At 40.5% G+C, this 23,074-nt stretch overlaps 1 protein-coding gene across 1 annotated transcript in view; it reads right to left on the minus strand.

Annotated features, from left to right (window-relative positions):
* Nucleotides 1-22,119, minus strand: part of cpvl (carboxypeptidase vitellogenic like) — an 88,510-nt gene extending 66,391 nt beyond the window's left edge. The window contains exons 1-5 of the mRNA XM_068002540.1: nucleotides 21,844-22,119; nucleotides 13,829-14,010; nucleotides 12,141-12,259; nucleotides 6,000-6,114; nucleotides 4,805-4,863 (exon numbers count right to left, since the gene is read on the minus strand). Of these exons, the coding sequence (XP_067858641.1) occupies nucleotides 4,805-4,863; nucleotides 6,000-6,114; nucleotides 12,141-12,259; nucleotides 13,829-14,009 (474 nt within the window). The 5' untranslated portion in view covers nucleotide 14,010; nucleotides 21,844-22,119. The remainder of the gene's footprint in view (nucleotides 1-4,804; nucleotides 4,864-5,999; nucleotides 6,115-12,140; nucleotides 12,260-13,828; nucleotides 14,011-21,843) is intronic.
* Between the last annotated feature and the right edge of the window lie 955 nt (nucleotides 22,120-23,074).

Below are 23,074 nucleotides of genomic sequence, written 5' to 3' on the forward strand. Positions count from 1 at the left end.
GGGGCAGGTAGTAAAGGAAACTCAGGGGGGCAGGTAGTAAAGGAAACTCAGGGGGGGGGGCAGGTAGTAAAGGAAACTCAGGGGGGCAGGTAGTAAAGGAAACTCAGGGGGGGCAGGTAGTAAAGGAAACTCAGGGGGGGCAGGTAGTAAAGGAAACTCAGGGGGGGGGTGGGGGGATGATATTGATCTTCGGTGATAGGGCAAAACCAGCGACAGCGAATCAGCAGCCCGTTTCATACCTCGCCCGATTTCCTTTCCAATTGAAGTCATTTTTGCACTACTGCCTGCCGATTAACTATCGCCGTTTTTACACTACTGCCTGCCGATTAACTATCGCCGTTTTTACACTACTGCCTGCTGATTAACTATCGCCGTTTTTACACTACTGCCTGCCGATTAAATATCGCCGTTTTTACACTACTGCCTGCCGATTAACTATCACAGTTTTTGCACTACTGCCTGCCGATTAACTATCACAGTTTTTGCACTACTGCCTGCCGATTAACTATCACCGGTTTTGCACTACTGCCTGCCGATTAACTATCGCTGGTTTTACACTACGGCCTGCCGATTAACTATCGCCGTTTTTACACTACTGCCTGCCGATTAACTAGCGCCGGTTTTACACTACTGCCTGCCGATTAACTATTGCCGGTTTTGCACTACTGCCTGCCGATTAACTATCGCCATTTTTGCACTACTGCCTGCCGATTAACTATCGCAGGTTTTGCACTACTGTTTGCCGATTCGTTATTGCTGGTTTTGCACTACTGCCAAAGACCAATTTCACCCCTAAGTTTTATAAACAAACAATTGAATACCAAAGGAAGGAAATAAAGCTGAAATGGCACAAGACATTGGTTAGGCTACAGCTGAACCATCGTGGGGACCCCATTATGAGGAGGCTGTTAGATTCATGTAAAAGATTTACTAGAATTACATAGTTATTAAAAAAAGCTAAAACTTGAAACTGTGACCAAGGAACGAGGTTAAGAGAAAGTCCTTTGCACAGAGGGTTATTGCCATAGGGATTGGTTGAGACAGATATTATTGCATCTTTTAAGAAAAATTAGATAAATAATTGAAGCAGAGAAAGATACAGGGCCAAGGGGGAATAGTAGGGCAGTAGGGTTAGCTTTAAATTGCTCTAGCATAGAGCTGGTACAGACATGATTGTCTGAAAAGCCTCCTTCTGTACTGTAAATTTCTATGCTGCTATCGGTTAGGGGAGATCAAATAGAGGGTTTTAAAATTGTGAAAGGTTTTTAAGAGGGTAAATAGTGAAATACTATTTCCGTTGATTGGTGAATCAGTAACAAGGAAGTATAGACTTCAGGTTACCACATGAATGAAGGGGGAGGTTAGAAGAATTTTTTTTCACAGAGAATTATTGGAATGCAGAATGCTTTCCCAAAAGTGGTTATTGAGAGAGTCTATAAAATTGGATAAGAATTTAGTCATAGAGTTATACAGCACGGATAGAGGCCCTTCGGCCCATCGTGTCCGCGCCGGCCATCAAGCCCTGTCTACTCTAATCCCATATTCCAGCATTTGGTCCGTAGCCTTGTATGCTATGGCATTTCAAGTGCTCATCCAAATGCTTCTTGAATGTTGTGAGGGTTCCTGCCTCCACAACCCTTTCAGGCAGTGAGTTCCAGACTCCAACCACCCTCTGGGTGAAAAAGTTCTTTCTCAAATCCCCTCTAAACCTCCCGCCTTTTACCTTGAATCTATGTCCCCTTGTTATAGAACCCTCAACGAAGGGAAAAAGCTCCTTAGTATCCATCCTATCTGTGCCCCTCATAATTTTGTACACCTCAATCATGTCCCCCCTCAGCCTCCTCTGCTCCAAGGAAACCCAATCTTCCCAGTCTCTCTTCATAGCTGAAGCGCTCCAGCCCTGGTAACATCCTGGTGAATCTCCTGTGCACCCTCTCCAAAGCGATCACATCCTTCCTGTAGTGTGGCGACCAGAACTGCACACAGTACTCCAGCTGTGGCCTAACCAGTGTTTTATACAGCTCCATCATAACCTCCTTGCTCTTATATTCTATGCCTCGGCTAATAAAGGCAAGTATCCCATATGCCTTCTTTACCACCTTATCTACCTGTTCCGCCGCCTTCAGGGATCTGTGAACTTGCACACCAAGATCCCTCTGACCCTCTGTCTTGCCTAGGGTCCTCCCATTCATTGTGTATTCCCTTGCCTTGTTAGTCCCTCCAAAGTGCATCACCTCGCACTTTTCCGGGTTAAATTCCATTTGCCACTGTTCCGCCCATCTGACCAACCCATCTATATCGTCCTGCAGACTGAGGCTATCCTCCTCGCTATTTACCACCCTACCAATTTTTGTATCATCAGCGAACTTACTGATCATACCTTTTACATTCATATCCAAGTCATTAATGTAGAACACAAACAGCAAGGGACCCAGCACCGATCCCTGTGGTACCCCACTGGCCACAGGCTTCCAGTCACAAAAACAACCTTCGACCATCACCCTCTGCCTTCTGCCACTAAGCCAGTTTTGTATCCAAAGTGCCAAGGCACCCTGGATTCCATGGGCTCGTACCTTCTTGACCAGTCTCCTGTGGGGGACTTTATCGAAGGCCTTACTGAAATCCATGTATACCACATCCACTGCGTTACCCTCATCCACACGCCTAGTCACCCCCTCAAAAAATTCAATCAAATTAGTCAGACATGATCTTCCCTTGACAAAGCCATGTTGACTATCCCTGATTAATCCCTGCTTCTCCAAGTGGAGACTAATTTTGTCCTTCAGAATTTTTTCCAATAATTTTCCTACCACTGATGTTAGGCTCACTGGCCTGTAGTTCCCTGGTTTTTCCCTACTCCCCTTCTTGAATAATGGTACTACATTAGCGGTTCTCCAGTCCTCTGGCACATCCCCTGTGGCCAGAGAGGTTCTGAATATATGTGTTAGAGCCCCCGCAATCTCCTCCTTTGCCTCACACAGTAGCCTGGGATACATTTCGTCCGGGCCTGGGGATTTATCCATTTTTAGGCCTGCTAAAACCGCCAATACCTCCTCCCGCTCGATGTTAATATGTTCGAGTATATCACAGTCCCCCTGCCGTATTTCTATGTCTACATCGTCCTTCTCCATAGTGAAAACAGATGCAAAAAATTCATTTAGAACCCCTCCTACATCTGCCGGCTCCACACACAGATTGCCATTTTTGTCCCTAATGGGCCCTATTTTTTCCCTAGTCATTTGAAAAAGAATACAAAAGAAATGGGGGAAGAGCAGGGAAATGGGATTAGAGCAGATAACTGCAATCGAAGAGCTGGAACTGGCACCAGCACAATGGAACAAATGGTTCTCTGCAATGCTGCAATTTTTATGATTACCTCAACAACCTTTTCAGGTTATCTCAAGGTTAGAAAAACACAGCAGCAAACAACTGCCTTTTTTCTCTTTGTTTTCAAGATTTTACATATGAAACAGCAACTGAACAAAGTGTCACTTCGCAATGCGATGGACAACATTTTTATATAAATAGATGGAAAAGTACTGCAAATCAACAGCAATATGTTTTGTCACAGCATCTTGACACGGACACCCTTACACAGGAGGAGGAAGGGGGAGAAAAAGTGAAACTTCGTTCAGTAGCAAGCATGTATTAAACCAGTAAGTTATTGCGAAAAGATTATATCAGCACTTACGTCTAATTTCACTTTTGATTCAATTGCTGCTACCCCTTCTGATTTACTGTTACATTAAAGGCATGTAATTTGGCTTTGAAAAGAAGGAGCCATTTCTTCTTTAATTAAAAAAAACATAAAGGGATACTTGATGGAAAGCCACTGATTATATCCACAAGATATTGGCAACTGCACAATTCATGTGTTGTTTCAGATGTGTAGTTCCCAATCACCAGCAAGAAATTCTATGTTCAAATGCCTGCTACAGAATATTTCATATTTACTACAGGTGTGGTACAAGTTTTCATTTGTTATTTCGACTTAATTAGTCAGGACCATTATAAGAACAGCAGGTGCTTTATTATCTCTCATGTCTAAGTGGTGGTTTTCACTCTTTTTGCTCTGCAGAGAACAATCCTCCACTTCCCAGAGTTTCTAATCTCAGCCATGCTGATGCAAAGGAAGCCCAGTGCAAAAAAAAGATGGTTCATCTCAAAATTCTTCAAAATTTCATTAGCAAGACTTGTCAGAAATTAAAAGCAGATACAATTCTAACTAATATATATTTAAGTTGTGAAGACTAAATTTAAGTTTCTGGAAACTTGACATGACTACATATAAACATATTTTCACGCTGCAAGGATGAAACCGTTGCTGCTAAGCTCATTAACATGCATACAATTTTTTTTTACCCCCTCCCCCCCCCATAACTTGCTGATTTTAAGGTGTACTGTAAAATCTGGCATCAGTTGCACCTTTATAGAATTGTAATTTTTAGGGGCATTGAATGTCACTAATGCATCAAATTTCCTGGTATTTCTTACATTATTGTAATATTTATAGTTTGAGGCACCATACTAGTAATGTAAACTATAGCTTCCCCCCATGATGTTTTCAGAATTTTAATTAAGATAATCGTGGATACTGAGTGGATACAGGAAATTGGGAAAAGGGATTCCTCATCAATCAAGAAAACGCCAAGTAGAGTCAGAACATGATTTGTCTTTCAGCCGTACTTTGTTTTAGGCAGCTCTTGATAAAATTTCACTCCCATAATGTACAACTCAAGTAGTTCTAGACCCTGCCACTAAATAATTTAAGTAAATAAGATCACATAACAGTAAGGAAACTTACGGGATTGTCGATATACAGCATTGAATATTTTGATGTCCATGGTACCTTTCGTGCCTCCACTAGATTTGAGCATTTATATAAAAAGAAAATGTTAAATTAGCAAGTAAAAGCTACAGAATCTAAAACATGCAAGATTGGTCTTCCTTGACGATGGCTTCTCAAAGCTAACAGAATCGTTTGTTCTTTACGTTGTATGTTAAGGTTTGGCCAGATTTTCTGTGGACTTATGACTTGAACCGAAGATGGGAACCCACTTATGCACCGAGTGATATGTGCTTATACATGGTCCATGCCCCTGGTGATGTCTGGCCTATCTAATCTCATGAAGGAAATAGTCACCAAGAGAAGAGCGAGCAGCTCACTAATTTCAATGCACTGGAAAAAAAGAACATGTTTTGGAGACTGCTTTGTGAGAATGTTCAAATGCAATGAAAGATTTTCATATAGAAGCATAAATATGGCTAGTACTAGCAGCTCCAATGGAATTCTGCAATCTGAAGTTCCCAATCAGCAACAAGAATCTGCACCACACATTTAGAGTATTGGTTGCTAGTTGCTGGATGCGTTTTGCAGTCTGTATGACGCTATTCACACATACAAAGAAGTTCTATACTCTTACATGAATAAGTTAATGAACGTGGAAGAATGTGAAATAGTGTACATAAGTTACTAGAGAAACATTGCTATCTCACAACACCAACAAAACCCAACATCCGTTTACAGCTCAGCCATAATTGTTATTTTCACAACAGTAGTCTTGGTAGGTGGGGAATGGGTGTTGGGGAAAGGAAGAAAGAGTCAATTCTTCACACATATAACATCAAATAAAATAAATGATCATTTTATCTTGGTGCATTGTGCTTTTGAGCAGGAGCAGAGTATAAGCAGGAAACAAGAACTCTTGCAAAAAAGAATTATAGATATTCCCCTTCCGAACCACAAAGTGAAAAAGTATGTAATAATTCACTATCAGTTAGTGACCTATAAATATTCCAGCGTAGCATAGCAAATTATAACAGGAAATAATATTTCAGAATAAATTGAAAAGTCCCAACATATGATTTATTTTTTAAATCATTGAATGGCCTCTTCAAAGCATTCTTGAAAAAAAAACATATTTCAAAGGAAGAATAACAGTTAGAATTTGGGCTATGCAGTCAACATATCCACCTTATAAGATCAAAGATATACTTACATGTAAGATTTTTAGTAACAACATATGGCCCATGTTCAACAAAAAGCCCAAACATTGATGAGCCTCCAGGGCCACCTTGAAGCCATAGCAATACAGGGGCAGTCTCTGGGAGTATCTATAAAAGCATACACAATCATCATTAAATCATGAATAAAAATGAAAATAGCATAGATTCTGGGAAAAGTGACTGTGGGGGCAGTGGGAAGAAAAGAGTGCAAAACTAATTTAAATTGCATCTACAAGGCAAAAGAACCAGTTTTTCTTCAAAACAAACACAAAAGACAATGAACAGGAATGAGCAGATAGTAGGTTTGATACATTGCCGGGAAAAAAGTGCAATGAATAAAAGAGCCTTTATAGGCCCAGCAAATCTCAGAGCCTGCAGAAGTCAGTGGGGGAAGATCAACCGTACCATATGGTCAATAATTGCATTTTTATTGGATCCAGCAGGATTGTAAAATCAACCAGCAGCTGGTCTTCAAAAAATAATTCCTGTGCTGCACGATGAAAAATACATTTAGATAAAGGCAGTTATTTTTAAATGACGATTTTAGCTGTGTTTTTATGCATCAGGTCGAAGGATGTTAGTGCTGTGGAATGAAACACTTCTCCTTCCTTACCCTTCACCCCTGCCCTAATTTCATCATCCAATCAAGCACTCCTTGTGCAAAGAACGCACAGCCAGATGCATCGCTAATCTCCTTCTACTCTAGCTTAACCTTTATCCCAACCCCAGAGCACCTTCTACTCACCAATTGGAGTTTTCCACTTCTTAAACCAGATATCGTTGAGCGAGTTCAATAACTTATGGTGAATTGCAGAGTATTTTGTGTTGTGGTACACACCCACTAAGATCTAACTCAAGACGGCTCCAAATACATTTTATGTTGGAACCGTACAACTGTTTTATCCCATTAGGCTAAAGTGGATTTCAACCTAGGCTGTAGGGGTGAAGGGGCAAATATGCTAACTCTGTACATTACCTCAATGCCTTAGACTATGAGTTTTTTTTTAAAAGTTGATAACCATTCACAAAAAAAAATCATATTTGCAGTTCAAGGGGATAGTGACAAAGGGAGTAGCCGGGGGTAGGGGAGAAAGCAAAATGGGCAGAGGGAATAAGAAGGGAGTTGCTGAGCACTGCATTTGTCCCACATCTGCCACTGGGAAGTACACACTGCACCCTCAGCAACTCCCTTCCCTGTCACACCACCCAACACCTCAAATAGAAAAGGACAGAAGAAAAGGAAAAAGAAGCAGAAGAGCAAAAAGAGAAACAGAAACAGGAGAGAAATAGAGAGGTGAGAAGACAAAAGAAACACAAAGCAGAAGAGGAAAGTGACACAAAGACAAACCGAGGCAGTTAAGATAGAGACCATATGCTCTGATTCACCTTGAACAATGCCACAGGGAATTCACTAGAAATATATTAAAAATTTTACATACAGCATGCAATTCCTATACGTACAGGAAGATCATATCATGTTATTCCAGTCATTTTTTTAATTCACTCATGGGATGTGGGCGTCGATGGCAAGGCCACCATTTATTGCCCATCCTTAATTGCCCTTGAGGTGGTGGTGAGCCGCCTCCTTGAACCACTGCAGTCCATGTGATGAAGGTACTCCAACAGTGCTGTTAGGTAGGGAGTTCCAGGATTTTGACCCAGCGACAATTAAGGAACAGCGGTATATTTCCAAATCAGAATGGTGTGTGACTTGGAGGGGAACGTGCAGGCGGTGTTGTTCCCATGCGCCTGCTGCCCTAGTCCTTCTAGATGGTAGAGGTCACGGGTTTGGGAGGTGCTGTCGAAGAAGCATCTAGATGTCGAAGAAGCAAGAAGGTGTCGCACCTAGTTCAATTTGGTGAGGTTTAAATTTCCTATATATTTGTTATAATTACTTTCAGTTTCTCCCAACATTTGCTCCTCCAAAGCATTTGGTGCTGTGATGCTATGTTCAACAGCGCCATCTATCTGAGGTTTACTGAAATGGGCTTCCCGTCTTCCCCAGCTTCCTCCAGAATTTTCTCTGTGCACCTCAGTTCAATATCATAATTTTAAAAAGTAGCAAACAACTAATCCAAATATCTGGTTTCTTTTTTATATATGATTTCCTTACTCGTAGATATTATTCTGTAATTCAACCAACCTTATTTATAAACTAGATGTTGCCTGATCTGTGGCTGGCTTTCGCTGTTTTGGTTCCCTTCTCTCTATGTGACTGCTTCTGTTGGCTTCCCCATGCTCTCTCCACTCCTCTGTATCTGCCTCTCTCCACTTCCTCCCCGATCTTATTCTGTTCCTCATGTCTTTCTGACCACTTCAGCAACCTGCACTCTCTCTTCTCCATATCCTTTCCACCTCGTTTCCATCCAGTTCCCTTCCTCCCTTCTTAATCCCCTCATTTATTTTCACTTGGTTCCATCTTTGCTGTTTACATGTTTATTTCCATCCACATCAGCCCTGCCATCTGTCCGTTTCTCTGTGGCTATCTGTGTTAGCTTTTAGATCTGTTCTCCCTCCACTCCTCTGTTGCTTCCTTTGTCCACTTAAGTCTCCTTCTCTCCACTCCTCTGTGAATGCCTTTTTCTGCTTCAGCCCCCCTCTCTGTGAGCTTACACATGGCTCTGTGTAGTCAAAAGTATTAAAAGGAAAGGGAACTCTATAAATGTACCTGCAGCTCCACCTAGAACAACGGATAGACCTTGAAGCAACAGCAGTACTACCTAACATTGAGAGGACCAAAAGATCAGTATAATAAAAGGAATATAGCGCCTTTATATAGCCTTTCACAACCTCAGAAATTCCCAAAGCGCTTTACAGCCAATGAAGAACTGTTTTAAAAAAATTGCAGTCACTGTTGTAATATAGGAAATGTGGCAGCTAATTTGTGCACAGCAAGGCCCCATAAACAGCAATGGAATAATAACTAGATAATCTGTTTTAGTGATGTTAGTTGAGGGATAAATATTGATCAGAACACCGGGAGAACCCCCCTGCTCTTCTTCGAAATAGTGCCGTGGGATCTTTTACATCCACCTAAGGGGGCAGATGGGACCTCGATTTAATGTATCATCTGAAAGATGCACCCTCAGCAGTGCGCTAAAGTGTCAGTCTCGAGCTATAGCTGACACCTAATGATAAATATAGTTAAAAGTAATACCCAGGCGTTCACAAGATCGCAGGATAAATACTAATGAGGAAGGCCATTCAGACCATCTTAATTCACTCACCCAAAGGTATTCCAAAGTTCTCCCATTGTTGCATTCAATTGTTTCGTAAATGATCTCAGGGTTTTTGCCTCCACTATTCTACCTGGAAGTCTATTCTAAACATTGATCACTCTTTGCAAAAAAAATTTCTCCTTGTTCTACTATTGCAATTTAATTTAAAATAATGTTCTGTGTTTACTTTTTCCACTCCCTTAACACTCTTATACATCTCTATAGGATCATCTCTCTGATGGGAGTGAGCCTTTGCCTTAGTAGTAGCGTTCCTGCCGCTGAGTCAGAAGGTGCAGGGTTTGAACCCTGCTCCAGACAGTCCTGGCCAGTGGAGACCAGAGCTCCGCCTCTGAATTCTGTGTTGACATCTGGTGCGTGCATGCGTACCTCCAACCCACCCCTGTTCCCCCCCACTCCCCCCACATCGTGAGAGTTTTGGGAACCCATAAAACCCTCCCGCTGTATAGGTCTAACCATCCTATTGGCTGGTATAAAGATGGTTATGGCAATGGAAGAAGCGTTCATGTCAGACTGTTAACTAACCTGCGAATCCTTCCACTACTTCACACTATTGTCTAAGGAAAAAGTGTGAAGATACAAAAACAAGAACAAATTCTCCGATACCTCCTTTCCAGGCCGAAAAGCCCAAGTTTCTCCTGTCTTTCCTCATAATCGATATATGGGATCAATCTTGTAACACAGCACTGCCGCCAGCACTTGAATGTGTTCCTTGTTTCTCGGTGACCAGAACTGGATGCAGTATTCAAGGCATGTTCTGACCAGAATACTGTATATTTCGATCGTGACTCCCTCAAAGGGAATGGGGGTGCGTAAGAGGCCACAGTTGGAGGAATGCAAGGCTCTCGGAGGGTTGTAGGACTGGAGGAGGTCACAGAGATAGGGAGGGGTGAGGCCATGGAGGCATTTGGTAACAAGGATAAGAATTTTAAGTTTGAGGCATTGGTGGACTGGGAGCCAATGCAGGTCAGCAAGCACAGGGGTGATGGGTGAAGTAACTGACAAACAGGCAGTGCGTGTTAGATGCAAGGTTTTTAACGTATTATATAGATAGATGAAATAGATCGAAAAAAACAGCAAGTCTAAACTGCAAGGCCATTGTTTGTAGTGTGAAATGCCTGGGAAGCAAATCGCTATGCGCAAGCTGTACAGAACACTCCTGTGAACAGTGATGGGATAAACATGTGTAGTTAACCTACTACTGCCCTCTAGAGGAAAGTTTAGCAAATCTAAGGAAATTAATTTTGCTCTTCTAGTGCTAATATTCCTGTATTTCTTAAAACAACTATGCCTAAAGGTCAAAGCTTCTTGGTTATTTGTGTATAACGAGATAATCAGGTTCAATTTTAGATGCAGCGATTAACTCAGATTACAAGTGCAGCATCAAAACTTATATGTTGTTTTTGAATCTTAAACACGCACTGTATACATCTCCAATTTAGAACAGACAAAACTTATTTTACTGTAACTTAGCTCCACTTTGAGCTTGCTGATTGGCTGTCGCTTTTATCTCCGTAACAACCAAGATGACACTGCATAAGTAATTTATTGGCTGTGAAGCACTTTATAAACGCAAGTTTGTTCTTTCCTTCAAAAAAGGAACTGAAGGAAGTGTAATATTTTTTAAAAACACACAAATCTGCATACCTCAGCGGCGGTATGTATGTGTGTGTGAAAGGGCGAGAGTGAGTGAGGTAAGTGAGTGTCCCTATTTTAAACATCATGAACAGGAGTCCTTTTCAACGATACATCCCAAAAAGAAAACCTCTTAAGGTTCCTGGGACAGAATGAGGAGGACCGAATGTTACAATCATACACTGCATGGGTACATTTTTATGACCATAAAGCTTACAGATTATTTTCTGTCAGCGTTGGCATGTTATAAAATCACTTGTACATTACATAGCCAGATCAATGGTTGTGAAAATTAATTATATTAAGCCAGTCTAGATGTAATATCCCTCCAGATTAGTCATTAAAAAAAAATCAAATTTCACCCATTTGTATAGTGCATCAAAAATGTGAAATTATTTTGGCTAATATATAAATTTCCAATATATAGTTTTACATAGACTCATTTAAGATTCCAAGAAAAAAAAGTATTCGAATTTCTTGACTACATGACATTGTTTATACTTAACTGTAGCCCCTATTTGAACCTAACCCGCCTGGCGAGAATAAGGTGTGTTCATGTATGATGCCCGATTTACATACCACCCAATTTTATGCTGAATGGTGTGTAAAATTGGGTGAAATGTAAATTGGGCGTCCATCCCGTTCCCAGGACTAATGTTACTGCATAACATGTGCATAAGTCACCAGCTGTCAATGGTTAACAGGTTAAAAAGTTGCTGAGTGTGCTAATTTTCATACAAAAATTTGATTTCTGAGTTAACTGATCTCACTTGGGATGCTACAATTGCTCACAGCGACCCTGGGCTAGGGAGGGATGGGGTGGGTGCAATCAGAGATAGTTCCAATTCCTGATCACTAACTAGGATTGGACTTGGTGCAATGGCTTCCATGTCCTCATAGCCCACAAACATTCACTGCCTACATACACACATGAAGAACTTGGGCAAGGTATCAGAGGGCTGCAGCCTCTGTGGAACCATATGCCAGCACGGGCAGCATCTTAAGGAGATGGGCAAAAATGTAACGATTTTTAAAAAAAATCAGATTGTGCAAAAGAAAATAGTCCTGTCCTGCAAATGACTAAATGTTAATGTAGCAGGTTTCCTTTCCCCCCCTTTTAAACTTCGAATTTTTACACAGTTTTGATACATAAACCCAAATAAGTCCAAAAAATCTACACTCAACCGTTGTTACACTCTTTCTGAAGTATTTTGAGAAAGGTTTTTGCTTTCATAAGTCACGCACGCCATTTTGAATATATACCTGCGCAGGGAAAAACCAGAAGAAAAGGTTGCTGTTGTGGGTCTTATTTACTGTCAAATATCCAGAGTAGCTCTTCACAACTGGGCCTTCTAGAGGACCCACTAAACTCAATTCCCTAGCTGAAAAAAAGTGAAGAGAGTTAATATTTCTACACAATAGAATATAAAGAGACCCTGTAGTTGCTGAAAGATCAATATTTCTTCATACTTTCATATTTTCAACCTACAAATTCAGAAAAGCTGATACAACCCACCAAAAAAGCAAATAACTCAAAAAACATGTAACTGGAAAACAGCTCTGAATAAAGTCCTATGACCAAGGCCACTCCTCCAAGGCAGCTGAATAAGTTAAATCCCCCTTTAATACATTGAATTTCAGGATTTTCAAATTAGTGTCTTAGGATCAAATTCTGCAATTTGATATCAAGGGTAACAGGGCTTTGGTTATGTGGAGGGACTGGAGAAACTCAGGCATTTTTTCATTAGAACAAAAAAGCTTAAGAGGAGACCTGATAGATGTGTTCAAAAATATAAAGGGTTTTGAAGGTAAATAGGGAAAAATTATTTCCATTAAACTGGTAAACAGTAGCTTGTGGGCATAAAATTAAGATCATGCCCAAAAGAACAAAGGGAAGTTTAGGAGAATTTTTTTTAAACAGAGGGTCGTTAATACATGGAATGTCCTACCAAAAAAAAGTATTGGGAGCAGAATTCACAATAGTTTTAAAAGGAAAGTGGATAAGTATTCGAAAATGAAAAAAATTAAAAGGTTTGGGGAAAGGGCAGAGGAATGGGACTAAGTGCTTTTAGGGAGATGGCACAGGCACAGTGGGCCAAATGGCCTCCTTCTCAGCTGTAAAATGCTATGATTATATATATATATTAAATATTAAAATAAAAATAGCTGTCACAATGGACTATTGATTTTTGAACCCACTTTATTTTTCATAAACTTACACCTTCCAAAAAGCACTGTTTCACTATGCAACCGTTTCCCAGAACAATCCTAAAATTAGCTAATCAAGTACAAGTTAAATAAACAGGCTTTTTTGAGAAGATGACTATTCCCAGATATTGCATATGATCTATACTCTTTGAAACTAACTTAATTAAGAGACCCAACACATCCTCTCCAAGAGGGAAAAAATGGGAAATCATCAGATTCATTATACTTAATCCAAACTGAGCATTATCTCTGTAATACAGCCATGTGATACTATGCCTGCAGTTCTTAAAACAGTTTTTCTTCAACGCTCCTCATAAAGCAACAAATAAATTATGTTTAGGTTTAAAAACACTAAACTACATAAAAAAGAATAATTGGGAATGGCCAGATGAACTGTAGTTGTCCCTTCCAATTCTGCACATTCCTACATTTCTAATGCTTGGCAATGAATTACATGGAAATTATTTAATCTTCTGATTCTGTCAAGATTCATAAAACAATTCAGATTTCACTCATTTTAGCCTGCCATCAGAAACACTCAGTTGAATTAGTACCATGTAATTCACTGCCAGAAACCTATTAGTCTATAACTCATATTCAGAAACTTTTCATGATTAATTATAATCAAAAAACTAACTGGATGATGAAAGGAACGGGAACATTCTAAATGTACCCTTCTGAGTTGGAGTTAAACAATTTGCTGTTTACAATTATATCAACTGTAGGTCATTGTTTATTCTAACCTTTTTCAATTTCTCCAGACTCCAGGTAAGGAGTGAGGAAGAGGGGTTTCCCGGGTTCTACCTTTGATGGAGTAGAAACTTTGACACCTTTAAACATGCGACGGAGAAAAGTAAACTTCCCAGATATGCACCATGGCTGAATGGAAACGAGTGCAATGACAAATAGTCGTGTGAGCCACATCCTAAAGCAAAAGGACAGGAAAGTTATTGTCTTGGGCGGAAAAAAAGCTTCACATTTCTTTGTTGAATATAGCTGTAAAGTTGTAAATCAAACCTGTAGTCATTTAAACAGTCTAATACAATAAAGTAATTAATTATAAGACTAATTGCAAAACAAAGAATGGGTGCTTTATAAATTCAACATGAAGATGATGTACATTTACTACTAATTATGCTATTGCATTAACACGCTGTGTTTTATCCTTGGTCTAGAGCAATCCTACTGTTCATTAATCAATTACTGTACTGAAAATTACCATAGTTATTAATTGCACTGCTTCAAAAGACATTGTTGATGTGAGTTGAATTTATGAAAAATCAATGGAGGAAACAGTAAAGAGAAGTCAGTAGTAATGTAAAAAGATGATAAATCATTACTATTGCGGGGAGGGGCAGAGAAAATAAGAGCACAGATGCAATAGGACACTTTTCTTAGACTAAAATGGGAAGTTTCCCTATACCAGTAACCACTACAATAATGTTTCAGCGTTTGCTGACAAGCTAGGCAGTAGCAGCAGACAGACATTTGTGGCTGTTGCCTAAGGCTAGTACTTCTGGTTTTGCATGCACCCAGCTCATTTGTCTTAACAGGATATATTGAGTCATGATGGAACATCTGACTATAAAAGAATGCAGAGCACCATATTACATGTTTGTCATTTATCATTAAACAGAAAGGGAAATTTTATTTGAAAGCAGGGAATCTTACAGTATGTTACAACATCAATACCAGGAGCAGCCTTCTCCACAGACACTGCTGCAACAGTGGCAAGCTCACGCTGAAATAGATGTTTTATCTGTTACACCACAAACTTTTCAAAAATCTTCAACATAATTTTTTAGGTTTATGTTTTCTTGCAAATTTCTCATCCAGGTGAGAACTGGTCATGCCAGGAAATAGAACAGATTTTCACTTTGGGCACCTGTTTGCAGCATCAAGTATTTAGTCAAGTTGAGCACATGTCTCATGTAGAGCAAAGCTTGCAATTCCTATTCACAGCAATCACACTGCACAAAGATGTCAACATGGATATTGCTGCATCCTCAAACAGTCTGATGGACTGTAGACTACTTATTATACTATACAGCTACAGCACATTTGAAAACTAACCTTACATTTGTTTTCAGAATTCTGACTCAGTATGCTTCTCAGACATGATGCTAAAAGCATAAATATAACTAAAAAAAGACAGAAAATAAAAGAGAGAGGAAATGAGAATGAAGTAAGTTGGAGAGTGAAGTAGTTGAATCCGAAACTAGGGTCCTGAATCTAAATAAAGGAAATTACGAAAGTATGAGGTGCAAGTGGCTATGATAGATTGGGGAACTTTACTAAAAGGGATGACAGTGGATAGGCAATGGCTAATATTTAAAGGACGTGTGCAGGAATTACAACAATTATTCATTCCTGTCTGGCGCAAAAATAAAACAGGAAAGATGGCTCAACCGTGGCTTACAAAAGAAATTAGGGATAGTATTAGATCCAAAGAGGAGACATATAAAATTGCCAGAAGAAGCGACAAGCCTGAGGATTGGGAGCAGTTCAGAATTCAGCAAAGGAGGACAAAGAGATTGATTAAGAGGGGAAAAATAGAGCATGAGAGTAAACTAGCAGGGAACATAAAAACTGACTGTAAAAGCTTCTATAAATATGTCAAGAGAAAAAGATTAGTGAAGACAAATGTAGGTCCCTTACAGTCAGAAATGGGGGAAAATATAATGGGGAACAAAGAAATGGCAGAACAATTAAACACATACGTTGGTTCTGTCTTCACAAAGGAGGACACAAATAACCTGCCAGAAATGTTAGGGAACCAAGGGTCTAGTGAGAGGGAGGAACTGAAGGAAACCAATATTAGTAAAAAATAATAGTGCTAGGGAAATGAATGGGGCTAAAGGCTGACAAATCCTCAGGGCCTGATAATCTACATCCCAGAGTACGAAAGGAAGTGGCCCTGGAAATAGTGGATGCATTGGTGATCATCTTCCAAAATTCTATAGAATCTGGAACAGTTCCTACAGGTTGAAGGGTGGCAAATGTAATCCCACTATTTAAAAAAGGAGGGAGAGAAAAAACAGGGAATTACAGACCAGTTAGCCTAACATCAGCAGTGGGGAAAATGCTGGAGTCTATTATAAAAGATGTGATAACAGAACATTTGGAGGGCATTAACGGGATTGGACAAAGTCAGCATGGGTTTATGAAAGGGAAATCATGCTTAACAAATCTACTGGAGTTTTTTGAGGATGTAACTGGTAGAATAGATAGGGGAGAACCAGTGGATGTGGTGTACTTGGATTTTCAGAAGGCTTTTGATAAGGTCCCACCCAAGAGGTTAGTGTGCAAAATTAAAGCACATGGGATTGGGGGGAATATACTGGCATGGATTGAGAATTGGTTGACAGACAGGAAACAGAGAGTAGGAATAAACTGGACTTTTTCCGGGTGGCAGGCAGTGACTGGTGGGGTAGTGACAGGGATCAGTGCTTGGGCCCCAGCTATTCACAATATATATCAATGATTTGGATGAGGGAACTAAATGTAACATTTCCAAGTTTGCAGACGACACAAAGCTGGGGTGGAATGTGAGCTGTGACGAGGATGCAAAGAGGCTCCAATGTGATTTAGACAAGTTGGGTGAGTGGGCAAATCTAACACTAAATATAAAATGTCCATTTTTGTCCCTTAATAACCCTTTTAACTAAAAACCCTCACATTGCATATTTTTAAATCCCTGAGTGCCTTTTCTATGAAGAATTTCTTCTAACAGGAAATGCTCTGGCACTTTTATAAGGTGTTACATTAACGTCATTCTGTCAACCCCACAAATGGGGCCAGGATTCCCATCCCACAGTGATGGCAGATGCAGTTTAATGGGGATAAATGTGAGGTTATCCACTTTGGTTGTAAAAACAGAAAGGCAGATTATCTGAATGGTGATAGATTGGGAAAAGGGGAGGTGCAACGAGTCCTTGTACACCAGTTGCTGAAAGCGAGCATTCGGGTGCAGCAAGCAGTTAGGAAGGCAAATGGTATGTTGGCGTTCATTGCAAGAGGATTTGAGTACAGGAGCAGGGATGTCTTACTGCAGTTATACAGGGCCTTGGTAAGACCACATCTGGAGTATTGTGTGCAGTTTTGGTCTCCTTATCTGAGGAAGGATGTCCTTGCCATGGAGGGAGTGCAATGAAGGTTTACCAGACTGATTCCTGGGATAGCAGGACTGACGTATAAGGAGAGATTGGGTCGACTAGGCCTATATTCACTAGAGTTTAGAAGACTGAGAGGTGATCTCATCGAAACATATAAAATTCTAACAGGACTAGACAGACTAGATGCAGGGAGGATGTTCCCAATGGCTGGGGAGTCCAGAACCAGGGGTCACAGTCTCAGGATACGAGGTATGCCATTTAGAACCGAGATGAGGAGAAATTTATTCACTCAGAAGGTGGTGAACCTGTGGAATTCTCTACCACAGAAAGCAGTGGAGGCCAAGTCATTAGATGTATTCAAGAAGGAGATAGATATATTTTTGCTAAAGGGATCAAGGCATATGGGGAAAAAGCAGGAACAGGGTACTGAGTTAGACGACCAGCCATGATCATTTTGAATAGCGGAGCAGGCCCGAAGGGCCGAATGGCCTACTCTTGCTCCTATTTTCTATGTTTCTATGTAAAATTAAATGGTATTTTTTTTGAAAGAACAGGTTAAGAAAAACAAGAAACAAAAGAACAATGAAAGAATCAAGTTTTATAATTCAGAACTTTTTACATGTTTTACTTATTGCAAATTAAATGACAAATCCTAGCAGGATATGAGCCTAGTCATCTGAACTCCTGACCAACCAAGAAATGCATAGCAAGATTCTCCACAACTCTGGAAAAAATGCACATTCATGGAGAGTACTATTTTACTATGGAAATCAAAGCCAAACTGTTACATTCCACAGTGATTCTTTTGAATGATGGAAATTATGCAGAGATCTGCTGCATTTACCTTAACACAACGCTGAAGGTTTTAGACTCATCCACAATTCAGCTTGGTGCATTGATTTCATCTCAGCAAAAGCTTGGCTCTACCATTAACATTTATCAATGTAATTTATTCTTTTGAGCACAATATGTTAATTGGAAAATATATAGTAAAACTTATTACAATGCATTTGAAACACGATCAATTACCAGCAGTCCCAAAAAACAGCACATAGAGTTTTTCCATCCTGAAAGGCTCCTGTTACTGACCTTCATACAATTAAAACTGAAAACAAATTTTGTATGATTAGTTTTCAAATGTGTTTTAGTGATAACCATAAATAAGAATGCCATCGAGATTTTAGCACAGGAGGAGATTGTTCATGTTGCAACCATCTACTGTACTGGAGCTAGCCAGTTAAAACCACAAAAGGTTCCTGGCCATAATACAATTATAACATCTGAAACATAAGATAAGAATATGCACTAATCTTCAAGAGGTTGGATTGGATTTCTGGCACCATCATCAATGCACAGCTAAACAAACAATATAACAAGTACACATTGTTCTAATAATTCCTATACAAGCAGAGCTCATAACAAGTGACAATCTCAATAAGCCATTCCCTTGTACTAAACTGACAATGCCATTGATCCCCTTCCCTTCCATTTTAATCATAATACTCAGTATTGACAGTTAGCCCTGCCTGGACTATGGGAATTTTGTATAGCTAAATTTTAACTGTAGTGCTAAGCACCAGTCCTGGTACATTGACTGGGAAGTGGAAGCAAAGTACTCTGGCATATACTGCTCTTAAGAAATAATAACAGGTACATAAACTAAACAACATGCACTGTCGTGGTGACAAAATGTGTTCAGCTTTTCATAGGTAAGTATGTAGATGTTCACCCATCATACTTGTTGTGCTAACTACTTGGCTATTCCTCTTTATTTAGCATATCACGAATCTTCAGCAGGATTCCACAAGTGCTTTAATTTGTAATCAGTTTAACCAAAAGTATGTAATTTAAAGTACTGGGTTTAACACTGACATTTGTGAGTTCTTGCAAAAATGGTCAGTGAACAGAAAGCAGCAATTACTATATTTCTAGATTCTACAAATATCTCTAATTGTAAACGAGGACAAAAGTACAGGCCTGAAAAAGTTTAAGAAACACTATGGTTTGTACACATGGACTTGAAGTGAGAACAGGATGAGGCTTAGTGGTGATGCCGACACCATCTCGGCTCACACGTAAGACTTAGAGTTGCCAACTGCCCCAGATTGCCTGGGACGCTCCCGGAATTGTTGATCGGTCTCCCAGGCAATGCTGCTGGCAACCCAAGAAAAATGTTCCTTCTACGCACGGTTCACACATGCGCAATTCCCTGGCCACCGTGGCTTGCAGCCAATCAACACTCCCTGGCCCTTGCTGGTCGCTCCGCATATGCAGCTTGTTGCACTTCCGGTAAAGTTACATTGTTGGTGGAGGGAGCTGCTGCCGAGTGCAGAATGTGCAAGGGAAAAGTTACAGTGGTGGAGATTAGATCTGTAAGTTAGTTTAAGGCGTAAAAGTTCAATGTAAATTATATGAACTGAGTGTTGCACAAAGACAAAGCGGGAAAACAATGCCCTAATTAAGAGACCCAACAAAAACAACTCTCTGGAGAAATTCTTGAAAAATTAATGAAAAAAGAAACTTTTGGGAGAAATTTAATTTTGTTTGTGATTTGAGTTTCAAGTGAGGGTGTTGTAAGTTTGTGGGGCAGGATTTAAATTTAAAAACATGATTGGGCCACATGACTTAAGCAGGGATTAAATGTTGTTAAATACAAAAATTCTTGCTCTAAATAAATACAGGCAGAGTGTTTTTGATGCAGATTTTGACTGAACTTTATTTTTCTGCCAACTCTACTTTCACCAAACTTGGCAATTTGATCTTTCCACTAGAGCTGTCAAGACTCCCGGATTGTCCAGAAGTCTCCCGGAATTGAGGGTTGCTCTTCTGGGCGCTGTTGCTAGCAACCCATGAGAAAAGTACTTTCCATTTACAGATCGCACTTCGTGCCTGAGCCCAGCCGTCTCGACTTGCAATTCCCACCCCACCATCATACCTAGCTTGAGGAGATTGTCTCATTGTCTCAGCCATTCTGTGCTTCCCAGGAGCGGCCTGGAATTTCTTCATAGCTAGTCCCCCCCTCCCCACGTGACCCTGCATTTCCAGCAAAGCTACAGCATGGAGCAATACCAGCTGCGGGGAAATTCCCTGCCTGAGAAATTCAACTACGTTCTCTCTTCTCTACTAACCTGTCCTCCTTTGTATCAATAGAGACCGTGGTAATGGAAGCCACGCCCACAGAATCTGTCACGGAGAGAAGTCACTCCCACAAATCATTCATATAAAGTAAACTTCTGCATGTTCGTTTAAATAAAGATTTAACATATCTTATAAAAAGCCAAATAAATGATTTAATTAATGAAACTTACAGAAGTTGAAAGTAAAAATTTTAATTTTAAATGATCAAAAAATTCTAGGAGTAATTTGACATTCCACATTTTTTAAATTTAATTTTTTGTTGTTTTGCAGTCATTAACAGTCTATTAAAAAGTGGTGTACAGCTGGTATTTTCCAGTGTACCTTTTGGTGGGGTAAGTATCTTCGTTTCAGCTGGGCAGATGGGTAAGTCTACGAATGTTTAATGATTTCTATGATTTTAGCATACCATGTCCCTTTAATTCGGAACTGTCAAACCGCCAGTGAACCAATGGGAGTAAGTTTGCGATTTTGGGGTTTTACTGTACATGTGCACGTTCGTGAACTTGCACAATCGATTCGCCAGCGGAGAGACAGGACGCCATTCAAGGACGATGAGTGATTTCTGGGCCAATAACATTTGCAAACAGTGGACAAAAGTCACATGATCAAATACCCTGTGATCGAGCATCACATGATCAGTTTCACATGATGAAACCTTCAGGAATACTTCCAACCAGAGTTGGCAACCCTAATGAGACTTGAGCAAAGTGCTGACATTCATGGAACCGTACTTCAGAATGAGACACCACCTTCCAATAGAAAAAAAGTTTCGAAAAATGTTATTCTACTGCCACTCTACTACTATAATAATGCTGGATGCTAGTTACGTTAGCATTTTACTGGCACACATTGTAACTAAAAGCTGGTAGAAGGGCTTTTAATGCCCCCCGCTGCCGCCTTCCTCCAAAAGGATTAGAATCAATCCTGGGGTTGATCAATTCGCATCTTTCCTGCAGTATTTAAATTTTAGGCACAAAAAGGCCCTCCTTATACTATCTATCCCACATGCAGCTGGCCCTGCTCCACTGCTACAGGCACCTGAGGTCTACAACAGCCGTTCATTTCCCAAGAAGCCTCCCCAGCACAGACAGGTGGGCAGAAGTCAAAAAAGAAAAAAATTCTCGGCCAATGAGTCCATTCAAGAGCAGCCTTTGCATCACCTCCCACATAAACCTGCCAATATTCAGTGTCTAGTCTCATTCGGGAAGCACAGACACCCAACTGAGGCAGAGGGGGTCCACCACCCGTGGCAGCACACAGTGGTGTAGAGGCATTGCCTTCAGCAAGGACAAGGGTTGGGGGGGGGGGGGGGTGTTGGATTAGAGAAACTGGAGAGAAAATTGAGAAAGTCAAGAATATTCACGAAAAGAACAGAAACTCCGGCTTCATTGCCTAGGATATAAGCGGCGTCCTGTCCCTTCCTCGGTGAGACTGAAAGCTCAATGCAAGATGACCCTATCTGGGGGCTGGTAGACTTTCAGCGCTCCCTCCACTGCCAAACTCACCCGGGTTTGAGAAGACGAAGAACTGCGGCCTCTTCCTGCAAATTTCTTGCGCTGCTTTCTCTTCAGCCCGCGGCTTCTTCCTGTGCCACACTCCGGGCCTGGGCACAAGGACAAGGCGAGAAGTGAAACCCGGGCTCGATCACAGGAAGCGGCGCCGCTGCCCCAGAGATCTCAGTTTGTCCGGGTGGCCCCCTGCAGCTCATCCGTTTGTACAAATCCTATTCGGCAGGGCTCACATTACACTTCGTTCATTTTCGTGGATAGCCGCGAACCTCTCTAACCCTTCAAAAAATATTCTACCTCGCACACAAGCAATTTGATGATACTATATTGTGCACATAAATAGCATTTCAAGGTCAAACAGCAACAACAACATAAAAAGACCCAAAATGTTTTGCAAACAAATGGCAATAAGGGAAACAGACTCTGGAGCCACAAAAACTGAGATTAGGGAAGTTGACAAAAGGCTTGATTAAAGTTATAGGTTTTGAGAAGGGTTTTAAAGGTAGGTAAATAATGTAAAATGGGTGGAGAGATTTAGGGAGGGGGGTTCCAGAGAGCAGGACCAAAGTGGCTGAAGGCACTGCCACCAATGAAAAAAAGACTTGCATTTATATAGTGCCTTTCATGACCTCAGGATGTCCCAAAGCGCTTTACAGCCAATGAAGTATGAAGTGTAGTCACTATTGTAAACGTAGGAAACGCAGCAGCCAATTTGCACACAGCCAGCTTCCAAAAACAGCAATTAAATAAATGACCAGAGCATCCGTTTGAGGTGTTGGTTGAGGGATAAATGTTGGTTGCTTTGTTAGCAAAGACCTGAGAAGCTAGAGAATAAACGAGCGATCTGGTATGTCTGAGTGCCAATGCTTTATTGATTTGGAGATCACCGTTGGTAGCAAATGGCTGTGTGAGGTGATTGACACTCCATAAGGGTTGAACTCTTCTAACATGTATGTCACTCACATTGGTCAATAGAATTGAGGAGGTTGCTTTCAAAATTAAGGATATATAAGATGGTGTTTTTCACACCAGAGTGTTCAGTTCTCAGTCTTCAGTCCTTAGTTCTTATTTTAGTTCTAGTTCTTTTACTAGTTCTTGTACTAGTCTCTGTCGTAGAAGGTTCTTTATCTAGTATGTGTGGGAGGGTGTCACAATAAAATATGAAAGTGCATCTCTGACAGAAAGTTTATAGAAGTAATAATGTACAGCTATACCAGCCAGATAGAAG

The sequence above is a fragment of the Heptranchias perlo genome, chromosome 2, assembly GCF_035084215.1.
Source record: "Heptranchias perlo isolate sHepPer1 chromosome 2, sHepPer1.hap1, whole genome shotgun sequence".
Lineage (NCBI taxonomy): Eukaryota > Metazoa > Chordata > Chondrichthyes > Hexanchiformes > Hexanchidae > Heptranchias > Heptranchias perlo.